Consider the following 20,309-nt stretch of genomic DNA (forward strand, 5'->3'; position numbering starts at 1 on the left):
GTGGGCACGGCAGACGGAGGCTCCGGGCACGCCGCTGCTTCAGCGCAGCATGGCGGCGATGGGAGCAAGCTGATGCAGGGAGGCGCCACGTCTTCCCTGGCGCCCTCCAGAACTTGGCGCCCTGGTGCCCTGCGCCACTAGCCTCTATGGGTAAGACGGCCTTGGCACTTGTGTATTTAAGAAAGGACCTGTCTTCTTGGCCAAAGTATAATGGAGGACAAGAGACCAAACTTCCTCACAGGTTTGGATTAAGTTTCAGTTTGTTCTGTCCCATCCAGTCCTTTGCGGCTGACAGACAGCATTTAAGGGATCCATTACCTCCCCGTGTTCAGAAGGAAATGGTCGAGCTGGGTATCATTTACATACGCAGCCAAATCTCTGAACAGCTGCTAAGCAGCATGGGAAGAAAAGAGAAAAACTCCAGAGGCCGCAAGCCAAAGGAAAGAGCAGCGAAGTCCTAGGGCTACCTTCTGGGTCCTACCTCACAGGACTGAGCAGAGCCGACTCGAGATGGTGCTCCTAATAGCCACACCTGCCAAGGCATCCCAGAAATGCACCACAGTTAATGGTGACTAAACACCACTGAGATGGCCAGGAGAATCAACAGGATCACACTCCCTCTGTCCCAGCACAAGTCATGGACAAGGGTAACCAAAACAATTGCAGTCCAAAGCCAGAGAGGAAGAGTCCCTGATAATCGGTTTTACCCAGAAACCCAGAACTAAGTTGCAAAACACACACACACTTTGCCAACAGATAACAGTTCAAATCAATGCGTTCCTATTATTATTTCCAATAAAAGCTACACTACACTTTACTTCAGCACCAAAGGAAGGAAGCCTTCTCTAAGGGAAGTGTTCATCTCTGAGCTGTTTTCACAAAGTGAGGGTCAAGTAGACACAGGACGCCCCGCACTTCTTCAAGAATCTTGTTCGTACCTTGTGCGCTGTTTTAAAGGTTTCGAAGCTAAGTGCTTGTTCACACACACATATTAATTGTTTTTGATTGCAGCATCAAGTGATGCCCTATTACAGGTTAATCACCACACAAGATTTTTCATAGCACTTGACCCCTCTTCCAACAAAATACTTTTGTTGAGAGTGATCCGGAGACCAAGGGAAGCAAATATATTTGTGAGACTTCAGAACAGCTTGAAGGTGCTTCTATTCATAAGGCTGGATTCAACAAAATAGTTGCACGAGGAGGAGCCAGGCCAGTAAGTCCCACTAGTGCAATGGGGCTTTCCTCTCCTCTCCTCTCCTCTCCTCTGCCCACCCCCACAATTGGCTCAGGGTTCAAATTCAAGTGGCATCAGCATTACGAAAGATGCGGTTTTTAAAACTGAACATCATCATCGTTATCATTCCAACAGTTTTGTGTACTAAGTTTGTTTGTTTATTTCAAATCAAATTTGGCAAAGCAAGGAAGGAGTCAGAGTAGCCTAAGGGGTGATGCAAATCTAGTTTGTGACTAAACCTTCACCTGCCAATTAAATCAATTAAAGCTTATATCCCTGCACCCACCACATGAATTCTACCTGCTTTTAATTCCCAGGTGCTTGTGGAAATAAAAGTCCTGCAAGGTTGGGGGCTGAGACATGCCGGCCATTAGGACCGTGATGCGGGGCGGTAGCTTTGCACTGGATTCAGCCTCAATGTCTGTGGTGCCAGAACTCCGAGGATCAAGCAGCTCCCAAGGATCTGTAGCACAGATGGGCAAGATGGCTGAAGCCAATGTGCAATAGCAGCTGACCTTGCCTTATGCTGCAATCCCACCTGGGTGGGGAGCAGAGCTTATTTTCAGCCAGAGGACACTGGAGTGCAGTTCCGGCACCTCTCACGTGGGCGCCATTGCAGGCCAGTGTACCCCCTGCCCGCTTCTTGCCTTTACGTGCTCATGGGCTGGGTGTTCATCAGTATGCAGATGACACCCAGCTCTACCTCTCTTTTAAATCAGAACCAGTGAAGGTGGTGAAGGTCCTGTGTGAGTGTCTGGAGGTGGTTGGAGGATGGATGGCAGCTAACAGATTGAGGTTGAATACTGGCAAGACGGAAGTTCTGTTATTGGGGGACAGGAGGAGGGCGGGTGTGAGGGACTCCCTGGTCCTGAATGGGGTAACTGTGCCCCTGAAGGACCACGTGCACAGCCTGGAAGTCATTTTGGACTGTCTATGGAGGCGCAGGTTAATTCTGTGTCCAGGGCAGCTGTTTGCCAGCTCCACCTGGTACGCAGGCTGAGACCCTATCTGCCCTCAGACTGTCTCACCAGAGTGGTGCATGCTCTAGTTATCTCCCGCTTGGACTACTGCAATGCACTGTATGTGGGGCTACCTTTGAAGGTGACCCAGAAACTGCAATTAATCCAGAATGCGGCAGCTAGACTGGTGACTGGGAGTGGCCGCCGGGACCACATAACACCAGTCCTGAGAGATCTGCATTGGCTCCCAGTACGTTTCCGAGCACAATTCAAAGTGTTGGTGCTGACCTTTAAAGTTCTAAATGGTCTCGGTCCAGTATACCTGAAGGAGTGTCTCCACCCCCATCGTTCAGCACGGACACTGAGATCCAGCGCCGAGGGCCTTCTGGCGGTTCCCTCATTGCGAGAAGTGATGTTACAGGGAACCAGACAGAGGGCCTTCTCTGTAGTGGCACCCGCCCTGTGGAACACCCTCCCTTCAGATGTCAAGGAAATAAGCAGCTATCCTATCTTTAAAAGACATCTGAAGGCAGCCCTGTTTAGGGAAGTTTTTAATATTTAATGCCGTACTGTTTTTAACATTTGATTGGGAGCCGCCCAGAGTGGCTGGGGAGACTCAGCCAGATGGGCGGGGTATAAATAATAAATTATTATAATTATTATTATTATTATATGTACTTCTGAGAAGCCCCAAATGAACATTTCAAGTCAAAACGGAAGCTGGCCCATCTTGTGCAAGTCTACACTTTTTTTTTTAGATCTCTGACTCTACCTAGCTCCTAGCTGCTCCCAGCTGCAATTGGTCACGCTACAGGGCGGGGCCAATTCATATTTCCTTTTCTTCTATCCATCTCCTGTGTAGTCGCAGTGGGCTTTAAGCTTTCCAATCAGGCCTTTACCTTGGCATGCATGCATTTTTGCGAGGGCCCTTCTGAGCTGCCCATGCCATCTGCCTGAATCTAAGAGAATGAGGGATGCTTCCTTTGCCTGAGTCTGAGTCACCCCTATCTCTACCCTGCTCCCTTCAAACTTTCCCTGAAGATCCTCAGGAGAGACTTTTCAGAGGACCGTCAAGAATGGCGAGAAAGCTCCATTGCACAGCAACCTTCCGCTCACCCAAGTTGTGGATGCAACCCAGTGTTCCTCTTACAAAACAAGACCTGGAGATTCTTACCATCCGGATTTCATCTGCAACATAGATTTGGCTCAGTAGCGTCTCAGACTTGTTCTTTTCAGGGAGGCAGCTGCTGTAATGCGCTGGATACGCCTCTTGGGGTGATGGAGATCTGCCATCTGCTGTGGGTTCTCGGGTTCTGCTTGGTCTTTGAAGAGGCAATGTGCAGCTGCTCTCGACGCTGACGATGTCGCCTTGGCCATGCCAGGCAGGAACCTGCATCCTGTAGTGCCCAAAGTTTTCATAAGCTGCAGGTTGTGGTGCCCATTCACTTTCGTTCTGCGCAGGTCTAAAAGAGGAATTAAAAGGTTTACAAGCTGGTTTACTGCCATGAAATATTTGCTGACATGAAACAGTCTTTTACAAAATGACCCATGGAACGTGGCTTTACAGAACTCAGAGTGAGGCCCCCTTCTGGGCTGGAGGGCAGAAGAAGCACTCAACTTTGAAATTTGGCTTGACTTTTGCCAAATTTGTGTGGGATGCGAAACACAAGAGCAGTCAAGTAGAACATTCCTAGAGTGAACATGTTTACACATGGGTAGAAATGTTTGTCCAGGCAGCAGATAAACTTCCTGTTTCCTTCTGGGCTGGGACAGACTTCCTCTGCATGTGACTAGAGGTGGGCGTGGCCTCACCTGTGCAGGTAACGACAAAAGCACAGGGCAGGGCAGCCATCTCTCACTCTTTCACTACATGCATAGAAGAAGCAACATCTGCTTAGCCAAAGATGCTCTCTTGGCTCCAGCCAAGAGAGGACAAAGGGACTGTCTTCTTATGAGATAGATTCTAGGTCTATGTTACTTTTCTAAGCTAAGTCTACCTTCTGGGATCCTATTGTGAACAGAATGATATGCAAGTAAACTCTTTTTATACTTTTATAGAAGACTGTTGTTTCTTATCTTTTATGAGGGAATAAGGGGGAAATACCAGAACAGTTATTATAGAGGCTTTAGCAAGCCTGAGCGAACGCATCGGCTGCAAGTTTAAAAGGGGGAATGTTACTCTGCTAAATTGTGAACTTGTTAACAGAAGTTGGAAAGGCTATTATCAGACAATATATCCTCTCCTGCATCCCTGAACATTCCCACAATTTGCAGTCCAACGTTTTCATGCCATATGCAAGATGCTGACCATAGATTTGAATGGAAATGCCATGGGAAGGCCAAAGTATTCACAGCCAATTTTAAATTGTACGGATGTATTAAGTCAGACCATTGGCCCATAGAATCTAGTACAGGCAAGGGCCTGGGGGGCCTTTGTGCTGGCATGCCCCTTTGACAATCGCCAGGGCGCCTTGCCTAACTCTTGGAGAGCCTTTTAACTGGGGATTGAGCCTGAGGCCTTTTGTATGTCCAATTCCCCAAGTTCTTCCATTTGAGTTAATAAACCACTATGCAGTGCCCACCCCTGTAACAAATATCATGCTTAATCTGGCCCTAACTGCGTTTCCGAGCACAATTCAAAGTGTTGGTGCTGACCTTTAAAGCCCTAAACGGCCTCAGCCCAGTATACCTGAAGGAGCGTCTCCACGCCCTTCGTTCAGCACGGACACTGAGATCCAGCGCCGAGAGCCTTCTGGTGGTTCCCTCACTGTGAGAAGTGAGGTTACAGGGAACCAGGCAGAGGGCCTTCTTGGTAGTGGCGCCCACCCTGTGGAATGCCCTCCCATCAGATGTCAAGGAAATAAACAACTATCTGACTTTTAGAAGACATCTGAAGGCAGCCCTGTTTAGGGAAGTTTTTAATGTTTGACATTTTACTGTGCCGTTAATTTTCTGTTGGAAGCCACCCAGAGTGGCTGAGGAAACCCAGCCAGATGGGCAGGGTATGAATGAATGAATGAATGAATGAATAAAATAAAATAAAATAATTATTCAGTGGAGAGGCACTTTCTACTGTTTATTCTGAAGTTATTTCTAATCAGTTTCTGCCGAGTAAGTTGTAGGGCTCGATCTGTCAGTTTCTGTTCTCTCCGCTTTCCTTTTTTTCAGTCTTAAAATCAGTTCTCCACATTCCTGCAGCAATTTGTGAATTTTTGAAGAGAAATCCTCATGAAAATTCTTCAGTATTTTATCCTAATAAACATATTTTTGTATTCAGTTTTGAATTGTGTATGCATTTTGAAGGCATTTTTTCCTAATACTTTTTTTGCATGTCATTTTCACTTATTCATTTTTTAATGCACATCCCCTCCCCCCCATTGTAAACACTGTTTGGAGAGATGCATTGTAAAATTCAGATAAGTGCAAATTTCAAAGGCTGGCTGTGCTTCGGTTCTTACACTGTTTAAGAACATGCACATTTGATTTGGCTTTAAATGTGAACCAAATTCAATTTCTTTCCCCTCCTTAGTGAGTGTTAGCCTTCAGTAATGCCTGCTGCAAATCTCCCACTGAGGCTTTCTTGGAGATTACACACTTCTGATTCTATACAGCGACAAACTGAAGGAAACAATTGTGAAGTTACTAGCATTGACTCAATTTTTATTTTTTTATTTTTGCTTTCCACTGGGCAAATGTTACCAAGACACATAAACATAAACAGCACAAAGACATTAGCATGGCATCTGGAAATTGCCAATTACCAACTCATTTCCCCCAAAAAACCTCACCACATGTTTTCTATTTTTACTATCTCAAAGATATCCTTTTACCCTTCATTCCTTGGCATAATTGCCATGGAAACAGAACAGCAAATTAAAATAGAAAAACATGGTTTATGTCCGCAATAAAATAAAATATACCCTAGAGTCAAAACAAGCTAGCAACAATAGCTTGATTTGTCTGCTTCTGTTTGATGCTTGATAATATAACTGAGGCTTTTGGGGGAAAATATTGGTGCATTTCCTGATTTACAAAACCAGAACCTAGATACTAGGATTTCCGGCATATGTTTAAAACTATGTATGAATTTTCATGTTGAGGCACCACAATTTGTAGATAAACTATATGGACCTGACATCCGCATTAAATCAACCCATATTCATATTTGCCTAGCGATCCCTGCTGTGGTTTTAACAATTAAGTCTGGATTGTGTGCTCTACCAACAACCCAGTTGTGGCACCTTATTCTCATCACAGCACACTCCCAAAGTCAACCAATGAAACTTTATGCAACTCACAATAGTCTATGGCAGGGGTCTGCAACCCGCGGCTCCGGAGCCGCATGTGGCTCTTTTACACCTTTGCCGCGGCTCCGGGACGGATACTAGCGAGGGGAGGGCATTGTGCGCCCCGACACTCCCCACTGTGGCAGGCGCTGTACTGGCTGTGACGCTGCATGGGGGCAGTGCGTGCGTTAGTCACGCACCGTCCCGACGTCACCTTCCCGCCCGCTGTCAGATCGGAGGGCAGCGGCGTGCATGCTTTAAATGTTGCAATGTTTTTGCGGCTCCCAGGTGTTTTTTTCTTCGGAAACGGGTCCAAGTGGCTCTTTTTGTCTTAAAGGTTGCAGACCCCTGGTCTATGGAATAACCAAGAGGTCCATAGCCCACATAGGAAATCCTTGCACATTCTGACAACCAGTTGTTAAGATTTTGCTACCCCCAGATCAGAGAATGGTGTTGCACAATCCAGGTAAGTGAATTTACCATATACATTTCTGTCTACCAATCAGCCTGGCCCTATTTTGCAAAGGAAAAGGAATTAGTAGCCTCTTGGGAGCCAGTGTGGTGTAGTGGTTAAGAGCGGTAGTCTCGTAATCTGGTGAACCGGGTTCACATCTCCGCTCCTCCACATGCAGCTGCTGGGTGACCTTGGGCTAGTCACACTTCTTTGAAGCCGCTTTGAGACTCCTTCGGGTAGTGATAAAGTGGGATATCAAATCCAACTCTTCTTCTTCTTCTTGGGAGATGTTTGAGGTAGGGCAGTTTTGCTGCACAAATTCTGAGGACCAGGTGCAGGTGGGATGTTCCATGGGATGTTCAAGCAAAGGTAAAGGAATTCTGGTAAGATTTCAGCTGGGGTTCAGCTTGGATTTGGAAGACAAGTAACCATTTGCGTTGCTCTGACAAGTCCCATCAATGGGCAGAGAGGGTGTTGTGCGAGAAAGGAATGAGTGCTAGGAATTCAAGCGACTTTGGAAGGCGAGAAATCACTGGAGTTCGACAGCAGCAGAAGATCTGTAGGGTAGCAAGGCTCAGATGGATTATTGGGGGAAACTGCAAAGCCAATACCCCCCCCCAAATCAGCACTCTCTGGAAGTTTTTATGGGTTTACAGGTCCTCAACTGAGCTCACATCTCTGGTGCATCTCAGACTCAGGGCCTGTCCAATGAACACTCATGTTTCACATGGCCCCAGTACAAATTCTCAGGCATTTCACATATTGACATATTTCTACCTCGCAGAATCGTAGTCAAGTTACTTTTTCTTTTTACTCCTTCCCCTGTGAAATTTTGGTCCTCTGTCTTTGTTTTAATTTTTAAAAAATCAGTGTGATTTTTTCCTTACGTGAACATTTTTGCAAGCAGTTTCCCCTAAAATAATTCATTTTTATATGTCGCCTTTACAAATATATGCATTTTGATGCACACGTTCCCACAATATGCACAATTTTCTACATCTTATTTGGTTAGAGAACTACACTACAAAATGTAAGGGAAATGTGAATTTCAATGCACAGCTGTCTTTCAGTTTCCATATTGTTTTGGAAAGAGCAAATAGCTTTGCCGTAAAAGCCAAACTAGAATGAATTTCTCCTCTTCTTCCTACCATTTAAAATATTTCATCTTATCCAAATTTCATACCTTCCTCTTTCGTTTTAAGTGAGCAATTCAGGATTATTTTTAAACTGTGTGTGTCAGTATTTATGAAACATTTAAGGTAATTCAGTGGGCGACTGGCTAAAAATGAACGAGCCAGAGATATATTTACAAATTATTTCTTTCCACTGAGCTCAGGATATTGTTATATATTGCGCTGCTCTTTCATGGCGCGTATGAGTTTAATGTGATATTAATTTATTCAGTACCATCTGAAATGCTGCAGCTTTTCATGTCGACTCAATGGGGAGCACTAAAAATCACAAAAAAAGCATTGAAACACTTTTAATGAAACTTTAAAAAACTGAAACTGGCAGGAGAGAAAGAGATGATAGATGGCAGGTGTAGTTCAAGATGCTTATTAAAATAATCTCCTGCTGAGCAGTTTACATCTCACACTGGTTTCTCTGGCCCTCGCTTAATTTTTTTTTTATTAGACAGTATTAACATATTCTCTGTGGCTTGTAAAATGAAAAGCAAGGGGGAGAATCAAGATAATATATTACAAAAGGTTGTATCCAAAGTAGTGCTGAGAAGCAGGGCGGTGGGAGTTCTGTTGCATTAGGGGAGGTCCTTTTGCTGATGGACTGTCCCATCCAAAAGTTTATGTGGCTATGACACAAAAGGTTATGTCTATTTCTAAGATTTGGAAGCACCTGACTTAGCATCAAAGACCTCTTCTGAAATATTGTACATAGTTCTGGGCTGGATAACCTTAGATATATGGCTCTGAGAGCAGATCCAGTATACAATATGTTTTGGTGGGGAAAATATAGAAAAGAGAATTTCTGGATGCCAAGGTCCAAGTTTGGGACGACCCCAGTAGAGATTAAAAAACCAGAAGACATGCAGCAAAGCAAAGTGTAGAAATACAGTAGTACCTCAGGTTACGTACGCTTCAGGTTACAGACGCTTCAGGTTACAGACTCCAGTAACCCAGAAATAGTACCTCGGGTTAAGAACTTTGCTTCAGGATGAGAACAGAAATTGTGCTCTGGCGGCGCGGCGGCAGCGGGAGGCCCCATTAGCTAAAGTGGTCTTCAGGTTAAGAACAGTTTCAGGTTAAGAATAGACCTCCAGAACGAATTAAGTTCTTAACCCGAGGTACCACTGTATTGGCTGTTAGACCTTTAAAATATATGCCCCTCCAAGTGAGTTCCAAAAGGTCCCCTTAAAAAGTTTCTTTCCAAAGTTTCTACCTTCTCCCAGCATAGGAAAAGACATGTTTGGCAAGTTAAAAATGGGCTTACTTACAAACGCTTCAAAGGTCAGGTTCATGCGCTTCCGAAAAGTTGTGCAGGTAGTAGAACTTAGCTTAGTTACAAAATGGTGTAAGTTTCTAGATCATTGGTATAGGAACTCAAGAGAGTCAGGGAACAACCAGCTCAAACCTCTCCACACGCTGAGCATCTCAAGTAGACTTAATACAAAAGTAGGCTTGATTACAAGTGGCCTGGCAGGACAGCCTGCTCTATGACATTAACCCCTTCATGCACTAACTAGACATGTTGGTTATATGAGGCTGGCTATCCCACAACATGAGACTAAGGAGATCGTATAATATCTGTTCTTTCTCATCTTGCAATTCAATTTTAGAGAATCTGCAATAACGCATACAATATTCTTTTTGAGGTAATCTCTTAAGAAATGCCCTTAATGAACTAAGAAAAAGCTTGAGCTTCAATAAGATTCACAAATCCCAGACAAAGTTGATCTCCTTCATCCCAGGCTGGGATAAAGAACTTGGTAGTTTTCCCCAATGGGTAGATGCTCCCTGTTTCTGCCATATACAAATGGAAAATTAGTATAGTCGTACCTTGGAAGTCAAATGGAATCCAACTTTTGAAACGGTTCGGAAACCAAGGTGTGGCTTCCAATTGGCTGCAGGAAGCTTCTGCAGCCAATCGGAAGCCATGTAAGCTGTGTCGGACGTTCGGGTTCCAAAGAACGTTTGCAAACCGGAACAATCACTTCTGGGTTTGCAGCGTTTGGGACCCAAAACGATTGACTCGCAAGTCTTTTGAGATCCAAGGTACAGCTGTATTGTGGAAGAAGAAGAAAAGGATTTTCCATTAAATGTTTTCAGAATCAGGAAAGCTTCCATGTGAGCCTTGTGCCAAATTCAATAACAGTTAGAAATTATTGCTACAGAGATAAATAAAAATAAATAAATTCCCATGCCAGACCTCTGAGGTTTACGAGGGGCGAAGCTTGTTGCACCACCTTTGCAGAATGCAGAGGTAAGACAAATTGGTTATTATTTCGAAGAAATCCTAGCAAGAGGCCTAAAAGCAAGAAATAGCAGGTGTTTAAGACAATCCAAGGCAATTTAATAGGAATAAAACACACACGCCCATGTGTTTCATCAGGAGTTATCATAAAAGCTTCATAGCTGGGTTAATATATATGCCATTTTCTTACTCATCTACAAGTCTATGGCTAGACCTCAACGGTGTGCTTCCATTATTAACTAGTTGCTGTATAGATTACGTTTCCAATTCTGAGGGAGCCGTGAAACTGATAATAGCGTGTAGGGCAGTACTGATGCGATTGTCATGGAATTTACTCTGGGCCCTTCCAGTCTGTCACAGTTTCCGGGTGGGATTCAGTCACACATTGGCAGGTTCAGGTTGTGCAACTGTAGTTGGAATGCCTTGCATAGCTAAACGATCAGTCCTTTTTTGAGATAAGGAAAGTGATGAGAAAATGCTCTGGAAAGGAAAAGATGTTTTGATGCAACGTCATCTAGCCTCCGCCAACAAATCAGACCCGAGTTCTCATTAAACAGCCAACATTGTCTAATCTCCCTGCAAATAAATCAGGATGAGTGCTTCAGGATGACGGCTAGAGCAAGTCCCCTGTGAGGGGGGAAAAGGTAGTAATAACTGGGCTTTTTTAGTTACAGGTAGGTAGCCGAGTTGGTCTGCCGTAGTCAAAAAAAAATCAAAAAAATCCTTCCAGTAACACCTTTGTTGTTGTTTAGTCGTTTAGTCGTGTCTGACTCTTCGTGACCCCATGGACCAGAGCACACCAGGCAATCCCGTCTTCCACTGCATCCTGCAGTTTGGTCAAACTCACGCTGGTAGCTTCGAGAACACTATCCAACCATCTCGTCCTCTGTCGTCCCCTTCTCCTTGTGCCCTCAATCTTTCCCAACATCAGGGTCTTTTCCGGGGAGTCTTCTCTTCTCATGAGGTGGCCAAAGTATTGGAGCCTCAGCTTCAGGATCTGTCCTTCCAGTGAGCACTCAGGGCTGATTTCCTTAAGAATGGATAGGTTTGATCTTCTTGCAGTCCATGGGACTCTCAAGAGTCTCCTCCAGCACCAGAATTCAAAAGCATCAATTCTTCAGTGATCAGCCTTCTTTATGGTCCAGCTCTCACTTCCATACACCACTACTGGGAAAACCATAGCTTTAACTATACGGACCTTTGTTGGGAAGGTGATATCTCTGCTTTTTAAGATGCTGTCTACGTTTGTCATTGCTTTTCTCCCAAGAAGCAGGCGTCTTTTAATTTTGCGGCTGCTGTCACCATCTGCAGTGATCATGGAGCCTTAGAGACCAACTAAGTTTGTTCTTGGTATAAGCGTACATGTGCATGTATCTGAAGAAGTGTGCATGCACACGAAAGCTCATACCAATAACAAACTTAGTTGGTCTCTAAGGTGCTACTGGAAGGATTTTTTTTATTTTGTATGGGCTTTTTTAGTTTTGAGAAAAAGCAAGTAAGAGGGGAGGAGACATGACAGAGGCATAATAAAAAAATATGCACTGTGTTAGAAAATGCTAGAATCTGGGGTCATCCAACGAAGCAAAAGGTTGGAGGATCCAGGACAGAAAAAGAAGCAGCCCGCCTTCATACAGTAAATAAACTATGGCATTGGCTATCACAAGATGCAGTGATGGCCATCAACTTGGATGGCTTGGAAATGAGATTAGGCAAATGCATGGAAGGCAAGGCTGTCTATGGCTATGGCTCAAGATCGCCAGCCTCAGAGACAGTGCTGTTGGCATCCAACTGGCATGGGAGAAAATGATGGAGTGTGCCATTGGGGGTGAAGTCAAACTGTTGGAAGGTTTCAGCGCCTGCTGTGGCTGTAGAGACCAATATGGGAGAGACATGTTTTGTTGCAGCTGGGGCAGCTGGAGGTATCTAGCTGTGCTGCTGCAGATGCACCATGGTGTTTCTTCTCTGTGCTCCTCCCAGCAGTCATTCCGCCTCTCTTCACTGCTACGGATGCACAACCTGACTGTCTCCAGGCACCGAACATGCTTGGAATGTGGGCTTGGAAGAGCACATCTTTGTTTGAGACTCTGTCATGCCACATGATGCCCAAAATCTTCCTGATGCGGCGCAAGCGGAAGGCATTGAGGTGTCACTCCTGGAGGTTGCACGTCTCTGATGACTCACTACACTAAAGCAGCATGCTCAACATGCAAGCTTGGTAGACCTTCATCTTGGTGCTGGACGTCAGAGACAGTATATTTCTGTTTAACAGCTGATGCGGCAATTGTATGCAGTTTAACAACTGGGAGAGCGCAATTGTGCTCACGTGCTGCTTGTGAGTGTGCTGGTCCTGGGGGATTACCGTGCGGCGTGGTCCAAGTCCAGTCCGAGGTCAAGGGTGTGGTATGGAGGCTGTCCGTCAAGGCAGAAGCGGGGTACAAGGCAAGGAGTCGGGTGTGGTCAGGAGCTCTGGCAGAAGAGCAGGACAGGGTGCCGGCAGGAACAGGTTACCAACGATGTTGCTCCCGCAACCTGGGACTGGGCTGGCTGGCTTTTATCTGCCCTGAGGTCCGCAGGTGACTCGCCTCTCCTGGCCTGGAGGCAAGCACTCCTCCTGCGAGAACATAGTTCCCTCCGCCTCTCTGCCTTGAGTCTCTGCAGCTCAGGAGAGACAGGAGAGACTGGACCCAGAGGCAACCTCACCTTCCCCTGACGGGGCTGAGAGTGGAGCACCTGCAGGCAATGGGTCCTCCATCACCTCCAGAGCCAGAGTGGATTCATCTGGTGTCTGCTCCTGAGGATCCGGCACAGGTGAGGGCCCTTCAGGTTCAAGCCCCAGCCCTGGCTCAGCCAGTCCTGTGCAGGCTGGGATTCCTCAGGTTCAGCCTCTGAATCCGATTCCCAGGCCATCACAGTGAGCTTCCTACTGGCATGTGCTTGGTCACTGTGAGACCAGAATGATGGTCTAGAGGTGGGTCCTTGTTCTGATCCAGCTGGGCTCTTCTTGTGTTTTTATGTCACCCTTTTTCTGCCTTGAAAGAAACCCATTAACGGAGAGCCGCTCAAGAGGGGGCAAGGCCCCTGTTTCTCCTTGGCAGAGGTCTAGAGCTGAGCAATCCCATCAAAGATGCATTTTCTTTCAGGTCATGTAACCCATTACGACCACATTATAATTGTCCCCCGACTGTTGTGGAATGTCCTGCTCCCTTGGTTAACGTATGAAGGATAGCAGTGTGCTCAGCTTCCCTGGCTTGCTCCCTGCTATAACGGATATAATTGCAAAGGCACTGTCAGACAGAGCCTCCCAATAAACTACAGTGTCCTGAAGTGTCATTAGAGAAGAGCAAATGGGGTCAAGCTCACTTTCAATACGCTGCCATCTCCAAAGCAGAGGGGATGAGGGAGGGATGGAAAACAGACACATAAGCCATGAGGCTCTCGGACATTCATTATAACACCTCACCGTAACAGGCATTCTACAGATTGTGGAGGGACTCCCTTTTCCTCCTGAGATGTCCTATCCCTTGATGAAAGAATTGTTTCCCAACTCTCCATTTCCATTTCCAAAGAAGAACTGCACGAGACAGCAGGGCACAAAAATATTTTTGCATGTTGAAATCTTTTATTAAAGTTTTTCATGATAAGAGGATAGAGAATAAGCAGGAAGAAGAAAGGAAATAAGAGAAGAAAAAGGAAAGGGAAAAAGAACAATAAAGAAAAATAAAAAGGACTTCTGATTTTCCATTTCATAAGAAAAAGGCATTTAAGACATTCAGTCCACAATGACTAATAATAATAATAATAATAATAATAATAATAATAATAATTTATTTATACCCCACCCATCTGGCTGAGTTTCCCCAGCCACTCTGGGTGGCTTCCAAACAAGTGTTAATACAGCATTAAATATTAAAAACTTCCTTAAACAGGGCTGCCTTCACGTGTCTTTTTAATGTAGGATAGTTGCTTATTTCCTTGACATCTGATGGGAGGGTGTTCCACAGGGCAGGCGCCACTACCGAGAAGGCCCTCTGCCTGGTTCCCTGTAACCTCACTTCTCTCAATGAGGGAACCACCAGAAGGCCCTTGGCGCTGAATCTCAGTGACTGGGCTGAACGACATCTTCTCTACTTTCTGTTAAGCAATATTTCCTTTAAATCAAAGCATCTCAAAATCACTCATTTCCTTTTCCCATGAAAAGTCCAAGAGGACTTTCCAAATTATTACTCCTAATAGTAAATGTCAACTGAGCTTCTTCTTTAATATCAACTTGACCTCCGGTAATTCCCACCACCATGCCTCCATACTGAGTGACAGCAGTAAATTCTTCCGCTGTGTCCGTGTTAGTGTCTCTCCACTGTGATCTCATATTGAAACAACATTCCTTAATTGAAGAGCACAAAATGATTCTGTACAAAACCCTGTTAAGAACTGTGTGGCATGGAATGTTGAGAGACTGACATTTATTTCCAACTTTCACAAATTCTCCAAGTGTGGGCAGGTGACACACATGCCAAGTCTGACTCTAGTATCCCAGGGCATGCTGTCCCCAGCTCCTTGAAGTCCCTAACAGTCTTTGTGCTTAGCAAGGCTAGCACCTTCCCACCCTCCTCAGTTTTACAGCTGCAAAGGAGAACTGTGTCTTAGATGCCAGGATCCAGGCTGCTGATGCTGATGCTAAACAGCTGCTTCAAGCTAGAGGCATATGGTTTAGCTGTTATTGGAAAGAGAGAGTTGACCAGGTTGACCATTTGGCCAGCAAGGCACCTCTTATGTCAGGAGTCCCCAAACTAAGGTCCGCGGGCTGGATAAGGCCCGAGGGACTCGTTTATCCAGCCCGTGGCGACCCCCGCTGCCCACTCTTACCGGCACTGCACTGTGTAGCTGCCCACTTCTGGGTCGGAGGAGCACTGGAAATAGCTTGTGCGCATGCACAAGCATTGTGCGCATGTGCAAGAATTGTGCACATGTGCAATGTTATTTCCTGTGCACATCCGGGTCGGAGGAGGCCCGTGCACATGCACACAAGCTATTTCCGGTGCTCCTCCAACCTGGAAGTGCGCCGGAAATAGCGTGTGCGCACACATATGGGCATGCGCTCCCCGGCGCGATTGGCGCTGGAGACACCAGCCTGAGGCACGGTAAGTTTGCTGAGCCCTGTCTTATGTCAGTTGCAGAGCAATTCCCCTCCACCCGCCATGAAGACATCAGAGAAGAAAAAAGAATAGCTACGGAGAGACAAAGTGCAGTTATTTGTGTACTGTCATGCACCTACCTCTCTTCTTTCTCTTCCACTTTTACTGCCGTCTGCTTGGCACAATTTCTTCCAAAGTACATAATGGGGTTCACTCGCAAAGGCATTTCTTTGTCCTTTGGCAATTTTGCAAGGTCATTGCGTAACATTCCACTCTCGCGCTCCAGCTTATCGATGGAATCGGAATAGGCCGCGTGTTCTTTCTTGGAGAAATCTATCATCTGTTGAAGGAATTGTTTTGTTTTATGTTTTTTTTTTTTAAAAAAAAGATCAGTTTGTTTACAACTTCATCATAATTGAATTCACACAATTCAACAAAGAAACAGGCACGGGGCAATATTTTCACTGCTTATTTACCATATGTAATCATACAGCATTTATTGTAAATGATAACCCTCACAGAACTGCCTCCAGAAATAGCAAACAAGACAAATGGGTAGAAAGGATAATAGCCTGTGTAACACAAAAAAGCACCATATTACAATTGCTCAATGAACCCTGCAAACTGTGTTTTCATTTTCTTTTTTTCAAATCACTCAACACATTTGAACTGCTTGCCTCAGAAGTCTTAAAGAGGCACTGAAGACATCCTTAGCTGCCAGAGTTGTAAATATTTTCATTATAATGCTCCCTCAAGTTATGCTTCCGGAAAGGGAGCATTGTAGAAAAATGCTGAAGTTGTAACTACATAATTCCTTCAAAACCTTTATGTATAAAATTGCAATATCCTCGTGTCAATGAGAAAAATTGCCTTAAAAGTGCTGACTAAAAAGCATAACCAATGCCATGTTAAATACTCATTGCAAAGTACTGGAAGACAGAAGATTTGCCCACTCTGGAAGAATGGCAGAAGCAACTGATAGACTACATGGAATTGGCAGAAATGACTGGCAGAATCCGAGACCTGGGAGAAGAGATAGTGGAAGAGGACTGGAAGAAATTTAAAGACTATTTGCAAAAGTATTGTAAACTGTATGAATGTTAGAATGATGCAGGATATGAGGATAACATGGCATTAGTGACATATTTGAGAGGAATATGCAAAATTGGTTTATAAGAACAAAGGCGAAATCTGAACAATATTATATCAAGCTCAAATAATTGATAAATAAAGGGGGGGGAAATTGGAGACATAATAGTTGAAATGTATAATATAAAATAAGATTTGAAAGAAGGTGAAGTTTTGCTGAATAAGATCTTGTAAATGAGAACACAGAAAAGGGAGATGTGAGGGAGTCAAGAAAGAGGGTTATGGAAATAATATCTAAGAAATTGAATCTTTCTTTTTTTCATGTCTTTTTTATGCTTTTTCTCTGTTTTTTTGTATGCTTCGTATGTTTTTCTTGTATTTTTTGGTTTCTTTTTGATTGACTGTGATGGTGTTTTTTTCCCTTTGGTTGTGAATGTGAAGTTGGTTATATTGTTTAAAACCTTTAATAAATATTTTATATATAAAAAAATAAAAGTGCTGACTAAAAAGCATAACCAATGCCATGTTAAATATTTTGGAGGCGGTTTATTAAGGAAACAGGAGACATGATCCCACTGATTAAAACAGAGCAAACTCTCACACACAAACTTTCCTCTTCCATTAAAAAGCAATGGGACTTTTACAAAATGTTTAATTTGCTTAGTTGCTACAAAGTTAAATCATAGATTTGCAGTGACACTAAGAACTACAAGGGGAGATGGTTTTTCATGGGATGGGATATGAAATATGCAAGGGACACACACACATATATATTTATTTTGTAATGCAATGAACTCTTCACACCTCAGTGGGAGTTAAAAGAGGGGAAAAGCTCAAATTTTGCTCTCACACACTCCATTATCATTCAACTGTGCTGGATCCGAATGTCAAGCACTTCGTATAAACAGCCTAATTCACCATACACTTAAACTGGAATACTTGACTATAAGCTGATTTACAGCACAATCCTAAGGATGTTTATTCAGAAGTTGGAGCTTGATGGAACTCGCTCTCTGGAGTTTAGAAAGTATGTTTAGGATTACAACCTCCATCCCATTTACTTCAGACCTGAAGTCTCTCTCGTAATAGGCTTGTGGGTTTTTGCATTCCTTAACAAAAACAGTTCTTCAGATAAAACATCTTTGCAGGTTTATCTGATCACTGGGGTTTTTATTGAATGGCAGATAAAAAAAGGGAGACATGAATGCCAGCGGGCTCTCCAAAGCGATATTACTGGCTGTTAAGGACAAATATAATATTTTGAGTCTGCATTTCTTTTCCAGGTTGAAAAGCACTTGATGGTGGAAATAAGGGTTTATTCCCATATTTCCCCCTTGATTTATCAGAGAGGTAGAAGCTGTGGCCCTCCATATATTGCTGGACCCCATTTCCCACCAGCTACATCCAGTATATCATGGAGCATCTTTTACCAGCTGAAGTTGAAACCCCAGTTATGTTCCTATGTGGATGGGGATAACTTGGGCTTAGTCGTTTGTCTTGTTCCACTGTTTTTATCAAATAATGGCTCTTTCATGATGGATTGCTTTTTAACATTTTACTGTAAGTTGTCTAGAGCAGGCGTCAGCAAGGTTTATCTTGCCTGGACCGGATCGGTCCCACGGAGATCCCTCTGTGGGCCGGATTGTGCGCGTGCCCACAATTTGCAGTGCCTGCGCATGCACAAACGCGATATCCAGTGCCTGCGTCTGTGCAGATGCAATTTCTGGTGCCGTGGAAGCAAGTTCCTGCGCCGCGCTGCACCGGTTTAGCACAGCACGCGAGCGGCTGGCTTGGTTCAGGGGCGGCTTGTAGGCCGGTCAAACGACCTCCGTGGGCTGCTTCTGGCCCATGGGCCTTAGGTTGCTGACCCCTGGTCTAGAGGATGCGCCAGCAGTGCTTAAGAAATTGCATTAACCAATTTTGTTTTTGTTATTACTACTAATCATAATCATCATACAAAATTGTATGATTCTATTTATGATTATATGATTCTATTTGCAGATGATTCACTGCAGATAGTGACAGCAGTCATGAAATTAAAAGACACCTGCTTCTTGGGAGAAAAACAATGACAAACCTAGACAGCATCTTAAAAAGCAGAGACATCACCTTGCCGACAAAGATCCATATAGTTAAAGCTATGGTTTTCCCAGTAGTGATGTATGGAAGTGAGAGCTGGACCATAAAGAAGGCTGATCGCCGAAGAATTGATGCTTTTGAATTATGGTGCTGGAGGAGTCCCATGGACTGCAAGAAGATCAAACCTCTCCGTTCTTAAGGAAATCAGCCCTGAGTGCTCACTGGAAGGACAAATCCTGAAGCTGAGGCTCCAATACTTTGGCCACCTCATGAGAAGAGAAGACTCCCTGGAAAAGACCCTGATGTTGGGAAAGATTGAGGGCACAAGGAGAAGGGGACGACAGAGGACGAGATGGTTGGACAGTATTCTCAAAGCTACCAGCATGAGTTTGACCAAACTGCGGGAGGCAGTGGAAGACAGGAGGACTTGGTGTGCTCTGGTCCATGGGGTCACGAAGAGTCAGACACGACTAAACGACTAAACAACAACAACAATTTGCAAAGGGGGTTGGGAAGTTTAGCAGACGTTTCAAAAACTTTAAATGGAGGCCTTGAACAGCTCAGATTTGTTAATTAAACACACCACTCTGGAGTGCAGCATTCCAACGAACTAAATTCTTGTTTCAATATCAAGATGCTTTGTGTTTTCGAAAAAGACAAGAAGTAATCAGCATGAAAACTATCAAGTGTAAAAGATTCATGTAATATCCTCAAGCTTAGACACTGTGCGAGTGATTTCCTGTGGGCGGAATGGAAAATAAAAGCAAGTTTTGATAGACAAGATCAGTGGCCATTCTGCTGTAACTTCCCAAAGAGGCCCACCCAAATTATAAATATAAACAACTTATGTGATTTAACAGTTGCTTGGTGTGCTATATGCCCTTGATTTCCCCACCCTCTCTTTGAAAGCTGATTCAGGTACACTACACTCAGACACAAACACTTCAGCATGGTGTGGTCTTAGGCTGCAGGCCACGGGACTGACCCTGCTCATGTGGTTTTATGTTATTCCCACACATGGTCCTGCAGGGTGGGATCACACTATGCTGAAATAGTTCCGACATATGGTTAGGAAGGCAAATATGTGTCAAAAGCAGCACTTCAGAGCACAGGTGGGGAACTGCACATTTAAATGTTAACACACACACACGTATATATCTATATGCTTCCATACACACTGCCTAGGCTTGCGCTCAGGGGAGGTCAATTTGGTGATGCTAACACAGATATTTGACTTCAAGCATGTAGCCGCGACTCCCCTTGCAATTTCTGGTGGTGCAGGAAGAACAGCAGCGCTGTTAATTGCTTATTAGCACAATTTAAACTAGCAAGGTCTACAGGTGTCATCATGGGCATAGCCAAGGGTGCTAGATCCACAACTATTTTTGAAAAGCATTGAAAGTACTCAATTATCTGAGGTTCTCCCCTAGCCCCCAGCAGAAGCCTGATCCCCACAATGCCCTATTTACGGGGTATTTTTAACTGTGATTTTCCAAGAAAAGCTTGACAACTTGGATTTCCTTAAAAAATCTCAACAACTTTGGCTGCCCCCCCCCAAAATAACAAAAATCCTGGCTACGCCCATGGGTGCCGCACCCAAATAATCTCAACAAGAAATTCAGAAAAGTAATGCAGATCAGCAAA

General features: G+C 44.4%; 1 protein-coding gene and 1 long non-coding RNA gene across 3 annotated transcripts in view; one reads left to right on the forward strand and one right to left on the reverse strand.

The window, feature by feature from the left end:
* Positions 1–20,309, reverse strand: part of DEUP1 (deuterosome assembly protein 1) — a 58,013-nt gene that overhangs the window by 3,070 nt on the left and 34,634 nt on the right. For both annotated transcript variants that reach the window (XM_081197374.1, XM_081197373.1), the window contains exons 11-12: positions 15,638–15,837; positions 3,371–3,659 (exon numbers count right to left, since the gene is read on the reverse strand). In XM_081197374.1, coding sequence (XP_081053500.1) covers positions 3,371–3,659; positions 15,638–15,837 — 489 coding nt within the window. The remainder of the gene's footprint in view (positions 1–3,370; positions 3,660–15,637; positions 15,838–20,309) is intronic.
* LOC308588848 lies at positions 3,666–19,527 on the forward strand. The gene is made up of 2 exons (XR_014008926.1): positions 3,666–4,225; positions 18,588–19,527. It is a non-coding gene; the product is annotated as an uncharacterized lncRNA (long non-coding RNA).

Source organism: Podarcis bocagei, assembly GCF_964188305.1.
Source record: "Podarcis bocagei genome assembly, chromosome: 6".
Classification (NCBI taxonomy): domain Eukaryota; kingdom Metazoa; phylum Chordata; class Lepidosauria; order Squamata; family Lacertidae; genus Podarcis; species Podarcis bocagei.